Here is a 7232-nt window from a genome sequence, read left to right as displayed (position 1 = left end):
CACCCAAAGTCTGTCATCATCATCATCATCATCACACCATCATCATCATCATCACACCATCATCATCATCATCACTACACCATCATCATCATCATCATCATCGTCATCATCACACCATCATCATCATCATCACCCCCACACCATCATCATCGTTTTATCATCATCATCACTACACCATCATCATCATGACCATAAACTGACTTCAAGCAATTTCATCTCCCTCAGCAAATGGTCAGTGGTGTTAATGAGTGGCGGCCTTCTCATGCTGATGATGATGGTGATAATGATGGTGGTAATGATGATGATGGTGGTGATGATGATGATAGAAAAGAAATACAACAAAATATACAGATAAGATACAAAAAATACAAGCATGATGGTAACAACAAACAAACAAACAAACAAACAACAAACAAACAACGAACAAACAAACAACAACATACCAATACAACAAACCAAACAACACACCACACAACAAACAAACAGCAACAACACACCAATACAACAAACCAAACAATATAAAAAACAGTCCAGTAACACAAAATACACCACAAAGACCAAAAAACATACCCAAAGCAGTGGGGTATCTGCGTATAGAAGGTATTGCAGGCTTCAACCAGAGAAGAACCCAAAGAGTTGCAACTGATCAGCCTCTCTATCACTTTCAGAGTGCTGAATCCATTGCTGATCTGCCTCTCTGTCAATTGGCCTGGAAGTTGGAAAAACTAATTATGCCGGTGTAATACGATTTATTTGTAATAAATATATGTTAACTATGTGCTTGTGTGTGTTTTGTGTGTTAGTGTTGTGTGTGCGTGCGTGAGTGTGTGTGTGTCTCTGTGTGTGTGTGTGCGTGTGTGTGTGTTTAAAGTACCATGACGTACAAGTTCCTTCCACCAGTCGTCCAGCAAGAAAGAGATTGAATGAGTGAATGAATGAATGAATGAATGAATGAATGATTGAATGAGTAAATGAATGAATGAATGAATGATTGAATGAATGAACAAACGAACGAAAGAATGTTTGGTACCTAGAGGCGCCTTCTTAGCGTCATATTGCATCTCCATAACTGTGCTTTCCATCTCTTTAATGTCGTATATCAATCTAATTAGGTCCTAAGTTGAATGAATGAATGAAAGAATCAATGAGTGAGTGAATGAGTGAATAAATAATGGGTAGATAAATGAATAATTGATCAATGGATTGATTGATTGAAATTGACAGAATAAGTAAACATATTAAAAACTCATTTGGATATTTGACTGACTGGAAAATAGGCAATTGATTATTCATTCAGTTATTCACTCGTGCATTCATGCATTCATTCATTCATTCATTCATTCATTCATTCATTCATTCATTCATTCATTCATTCATTCATTCATCCATCCATTCATTTATCCATTCATTCATCCATTCACTCACTCACTTACTCACCTGTAGTTTTGGATGCAACTTAGATTCAGGTACCTTTGGAGCAGCTTCAATTTCTTTTTTGATCTTCGGTTTCGGCTGTCATCATCACCATCATCATCAATATCATCATCATCACAATCATCATCATCATCACAATCATCATCATCACAATCATCATCATCATCATGGCTGACCTCTTTAGTTTTATAGTCGATATGTACGATGTCATACTTGCCAGCAACTTTCTCGAAGGAGTCCCTCTCGGTCCATTGGTTCTTCGTTTTGTCCTGAAACCTTTTTATTATTTTTATTATTATTCTCCAGAATCTTTATCCTCTCTTCATTCCATTTTACTTCTAATTAAATAATAATTCAATTAATCAATCAATCAACCAACCAATTAATTAATTAATTAATTAATCAACTGGCTCATCAGATGCAACATTAATTGAGATTATCACTTCGTGGTCTTATTTAATTACTGAAAAAAATCCAAAAAAAAATTCCTCCAAACTTTTTACAAAAGCACAAATAGGCGGAGTGAAAGTTCTCTGCAAAGGGCATGAGGGCGGTTTGACCTCTGGCCCCTACACGACCCCAGCGCGTCCAGACGTGGTAGGTCTTACTGTTGTCGCTCTCGAGCAATTGGATGATGTAGAACTTGTTGTTGTTGTTGTTGATGTTCGTCTGTATGGGAGTGTTGGGAATTTTGTTGTTGTTGTTTTTGTTGTTATTAACGTCATTATTATTATTATTATTATTGATATTGTTGTTGATGACGTAACGATAACCTGGTTGAGCATGACGTCATAGACATCATTGCCGTCGTCATACACGTGGGCCTGAGTCACCATTTCTTTGCACTCGGGGTCAACAGGGGCGCGACCTTTTATCACTATCGTCTTCACTGGCGTTTTTATTACAGTTCGAAAATTATTACTTATTATTATAACAATAATTATTATTATTATTATTATTGTGAATAATATAATGTAGCAACATCAGTGAGTTGTAATTTTTTAAATCAAATATTTTAAACCGTCAATAATTTATATATAAAAATCTTCAATAGCAATAGCCAAAATAGCAAACAAACAAAAATTTTTAAAAATCCATCTAACTTTGCTTACTCTCCTTTTTATCTTCACCACCCCCACCATCGGTGACTCCACCTTTGACCTTTGTGACATCAGCCTTGACCTTAATGACCTCATCTTTAATACTGGTCGCTTTGGCCGTGACCTTTGAACCGGCCTTCTTGCGTTTGTTGTCGTTGTTGGCCACCGTATTGTTAGTGTCAGTTGAGGTCGAGGGTATTGGGTCAGAGGTCACTGCTGCTGTTTTGGAGGGCTTGACCCTCTTTGCTGTATTTATTTTAATTATTATTTTTGAATGCGAGAAGGAGAAAAAAATTTATGATATATATATCACCTACACTTTTTTGCAGGTCTGTTAGTTTTTGTATCATCATCATCACCACCGCCGTTGACATCATCATCATCAGCATCACCATTTTCTTTGTTCCCGCTATCATTATCATCATCAGTCTTGAGATTTCCATTGCTCATCTTATCATCGTCAGTTTTAATGATGAAACCTATGAAGTATTATATCGTGACATGCTATGTCTGTCAGTTGCTATTTCTTTGAATAAATAAATCAATCAATCAATCAATCATTAATTCATTCATTCATTCATACATTCAATCAATCAACCAACACCAGCCAAATATCAGTTAAAGAAAAAAAAATTAATACAAGTAAAAGTACCTTCATCACTTTTCAGCTTAGTGGCATCTTTAAAAAAAATTGCTATCATTATCATCACGTATCATCATCATCATCATCATCATCATCATCATCATCATCAACACATCATAATTATCAACTACAACATGTTACCCACAATCATCATAACCATAACCCTTTTGATCATAATCATAACTCTTGTCATCACCATGATCATCACCATCACCGACGTAATCGTTATCATCATCATCACCATCATCATCACTAACCACTACTAATTCTCTGAACCCGATAAGAAATGTTCTTATCCGTCTTATCAACAGCCCGCATGCTCTTCAAACTGACCTCATAATCATTTCCTTTAACCTTTACTATTACCACTTCATCCTCATCTTTAAGATCAATACTATCATCATCATTATTTTTATAATTATTATTAGTAGTAGTAGTAGCAGCAGCAGTAGTAGTAGAAGTAGTAATATTAGTAGTAGTAGTAGTAGTAGTAGTATCAGTGTTGCCCTTTCTGTTATAAGCAGATTCCAAAATTAGGCAGTCGGTGGGTTTGAAATATTGGCAACACTTTCCCTCTGTTTCATATTGCCAGAGGAACGCTTGATCTATTGGTGTTGTATAGATTTCATACTTTATATTTTTGTCTGTTTGTGTGTGTGTGCATGTGTATGAAAATAATAATAATGATGCCGACAACTAAGTTAATGGCAGCGATGATGATGATGATGACAATGAGGCTGATAATGATGATGATTGTGATGATGATGATAATGACATTGATTGCAATGATGATGGTGGTTGGTGGGCACCTTTATTAATGACAGCAGTTCTAATCAACTTTTCAAATTTTGATTTTTGGTTCTTCATTAGGAGATCATCAAACTTCAAATCATACAACTGCCCATCCAGTCCAAATGCTGCCACCTAGTTTGTTTTTTTTAATTTTTTATATTTTAATTTTTATAAAATATTCTTGAAATGAAACTTATTACACAAAATTCAGAATTGAAATTTCAGCCTTTAAAAATAAAACAAAAGTCTATCTTTATTTTAGACAAGTATTAAAGTAATTTAATTCTGAAATTAATAAAGTAAAAAAATTAAATTTAAAATTTAAATTTATTAATAATTTAGTTGGCAGTCAGACATTGATTACATTATTTTTATTACTTATTAGTTATCACAAATTACACTAACTGAGTGGCCGATTTTGAATAATTTCGAAAAAATTTGTTGTCCGTTTTCTGGAAAAATTTTCCATTCACTAACTTTTCTTCCTTTTTTATTTTCCCATTCCCATCTCAACTCAAATTGCACCTGCTGGTTTTTCTCAGTTGATTCACTTTTTTCATCTTTCTTCACTTTTCAATTTAAAAAAAAATCTTTTTGTTTATTGAATTATTGTTAATTATATAATAATTTAAAAAAAATGGCATTACCTAATTTCCTAGGCGGCATTTTTAGCGTAAAAAACAAATTTTTATGAAGATTTCGCAATCAATTTGTTTTTTTGTATGGCTAGATTTACTTTTAATTGCCGCTATTGTATTATACAAGTGTAAGAACCGCTTAACTTAAAAAAATAATTTTTTTAATAAATGACCATTATATATATTTATATTATATTAATTTTTATATTTAAATTTATATTATATTATACTTTATATATAAGTTATATTATATATACATAAATGATTAAATTAATTAATGTGTTTTGTTTTAATAACATTGAAATAGGTATATCTTGTTGGTTTTTCCATGAGTTTGTATAAAAAAATTTATGTGAAAAAAACCCATTTTTGTAGACTTTAATGTAGAAATAAATTTTTAAGAAATTTGAAATGAGGCAATAATGGTTTAAAACGATTTATTTGATATTTTAATGTTGAAAATCTCAATCACGTTTTTCAGCGTTTAAAATGTTCACAATTGTTAACAAAACTATTATTTTCAATTCAATCATCATTATCATTATTTTCGTCATCATCACTAGAATTTACTTCACTGTCACCATCATTATCAGCATCATCATCATCACCATCGTATTCATCCTCATCTTCGTCATCGTCACATTCTTCCTGTAACAAAATGAACAATTCTTCAAAAATTTCATCCAGTTGAAAGTTTGAATTTAGTAAAATTTCACAAAAGGATAAGCTCATTTTAATATTACTACCACTACTACTACTACCACTACCACTACTACTACTACTACTACTACTACTACTACTACTACTACTACCACTACTGCTACTGCTACTGCTACTGTTCTTATTATTAAAGCCGTCATCTTTTCCATGCATAACGCCATTGTTATTTTGCCTATTTTCAAAGATGATTAATGACTCCGATGATGATGATGATGACGATGATGTGGGCGCAGGCGATGATGATGATGATGACGAACGTGAAGTCGCTCTTGATGATGGTATTGTTGTTGATGATAATGATGATGATGATGTTGTTGTTGTTGTGGTTGGGGACGGTGATATTGACGTTGATGATGTTGTTGTTGTTGATGATGCTGTTGTTGTTGTTGATGATGATGATGATAATGATGTTGATGATGATGATGATGATGTTGTTGATGATGATGTTTCTGCCAGAATAGATGAAGATAAAACTTTGTTGTTTTTGATTATATTAATGTTAAAGTTGTTGTCTTTGCTGATGTCATTGGTGTTGCTGTGATTATTGTTGTTGTTAATGTTGTTGTTGTTGTTGTTGTTGCTGGTAACATTAATGTTGTCGTCAAATTTAATAACGCACTCATAGAGTAAATGTTTTACGAGGTTAAACTTAAGTTTTTCAATACTTCTTATCTGAACTGAATCGTATTTCGCCAGAAAATGTTTACTTATATCGAATTCCTCGAGCAGATCCAACACACATTCGTAATATCCGAGTGCAGACTGTCGCAAAACTTCGAACTTTGAATTCATTTTTTGTGATATTGAAGTTAAAGTTTTATTAAACTCAAATTTATAGAAAAAATTATTTAATATTCTTTTTTGAGATATAAAAATAAAATAATTTCCAATCCAAATTTCTTCTTTAAAAGCCCTATTAAATACTTATATGCCGCTAAAAATTGTTTTTCAACCTCGATCAAGAATTTGATTTAACAATTTCGACAGCTCAGTTCTTATTGGTCGGTCACTAATCTATAATCGAAATCTGATTGGTAGATCGTCCATGAAGCCATAGAAGTAGTAAGATTTAATTTGTTGAATTCTTCTAATGTTTCAATAACAAGATGTTATGTACGAATGAAATAATTCTCATCCTTATTTTGTTCTCTCTCTCTCTCTTTCACGAAATATATAAATACATACACGTACATAAATATCTGTGTGTGTACCTGACATATATAAATACATGCACGTACATAATAATCTGTGTGTGTACCTGACATGTGTGTGTGTATGTGTGTGTACCTGGTACATGTCTGTGTGCGTTGTGCATACATTATGTTGCGTCCTAGGATTAAAATACGTTCCTGTGTGCATCGAACGCCCGTACATATTCAGGGACGAAACAACAAAAAAAGGAAGCAGCACGTGTGTACGTCAGTTCACTGGAATGCTTATAGGTCATAGGTCAAATCCGCACACACGCACAAGAACACATGAAACTAGACATTTAGCATGCTGGTAATTAAACTTGAACGCAGAGTTTGTCATCGTTATTTTAATTACTATAAAAAGAAATTTTATATAGGATTATCATTTGTTAGCGTTTCGGTTGCTTTTGTTATCACTTTTAATGTTGGTTTCTCTTTCCATAACTTTCTCTACAGCGTTCAAGTTATTTTCATTCCTAACTATAACAAACTTTTCAATTGAATTTTAACTTACACACACACACAAACACTCACCATTTTCAACTAAAAAAATTTTTACCAAAAAAACAAAACAATAAAATATAAAACCAATGAAATAGACTTAACAAAAATATTATAAATATTGCAGCCAAGAACAACTGGTCACGTTTGTAAAATCAATAAAACGATTATAATATATCATAAAATCAAATGCGTCACAGAAGGACTAGAC

The 7232-nt window shown here is 32.6% G+C and overlaps 1 protein-coding gene across 1 annotated transcript; it reads right to left on the bottom strand.

Moving 5' to 3' along the window:
• Positions 1 to 183: 183 nt before the first annotated feature.
• HELRODRAFT_194677 (hypothetical protein) lies at positions 184 to 6119 on the bottom strand (the record flags this gene model as incomplete). Its single annotated transcript, XM_009033514.1, has 14 exons — positions 184 to 265; positions 571 to 709; positions 1031 to 1115; positions 1438 to 1512; positions 1611 to 1710; positions 1931 to 2103; positions 2208 to 2323; positions 2538 to 2780; positions 2852 to 3013; positions 3187 to 3213; positions 3435 to 3821; positions 3987 to 4101; positions 4375 to 4538; positions 5993 to 6119. 14 exons carry the CDS (start codon positions 6117 to 6119, stop codon positions 184 to 186), a joined length of 1995 nt encoding a protein of 664 aa, XP_009031762.1.
• Between the last annotated feature and the right edge of the window lie 1113 nt (positions 6120 to 7232).

This window comes from Helobdella robusta (genome assembly GCF_000326865.2).
Source record: "Helobdella robusta unplaced genomic scaffold HELROscaffold_92, whole genome shotgun sequence".
Classification (NCBI taxonomy): domain Eukaryota; kingdom Metazoa; phylum Annelida; class Clitellata; order Rhynchobdellida; family Glossiphoniidae; genus Helobdella; species Helobdella robusta.
The sequence above is the reverse complement of the archived record's forward strand: the minus strand, read 5'-3'. Positions and strand labels throughout refer to the sequence as shown.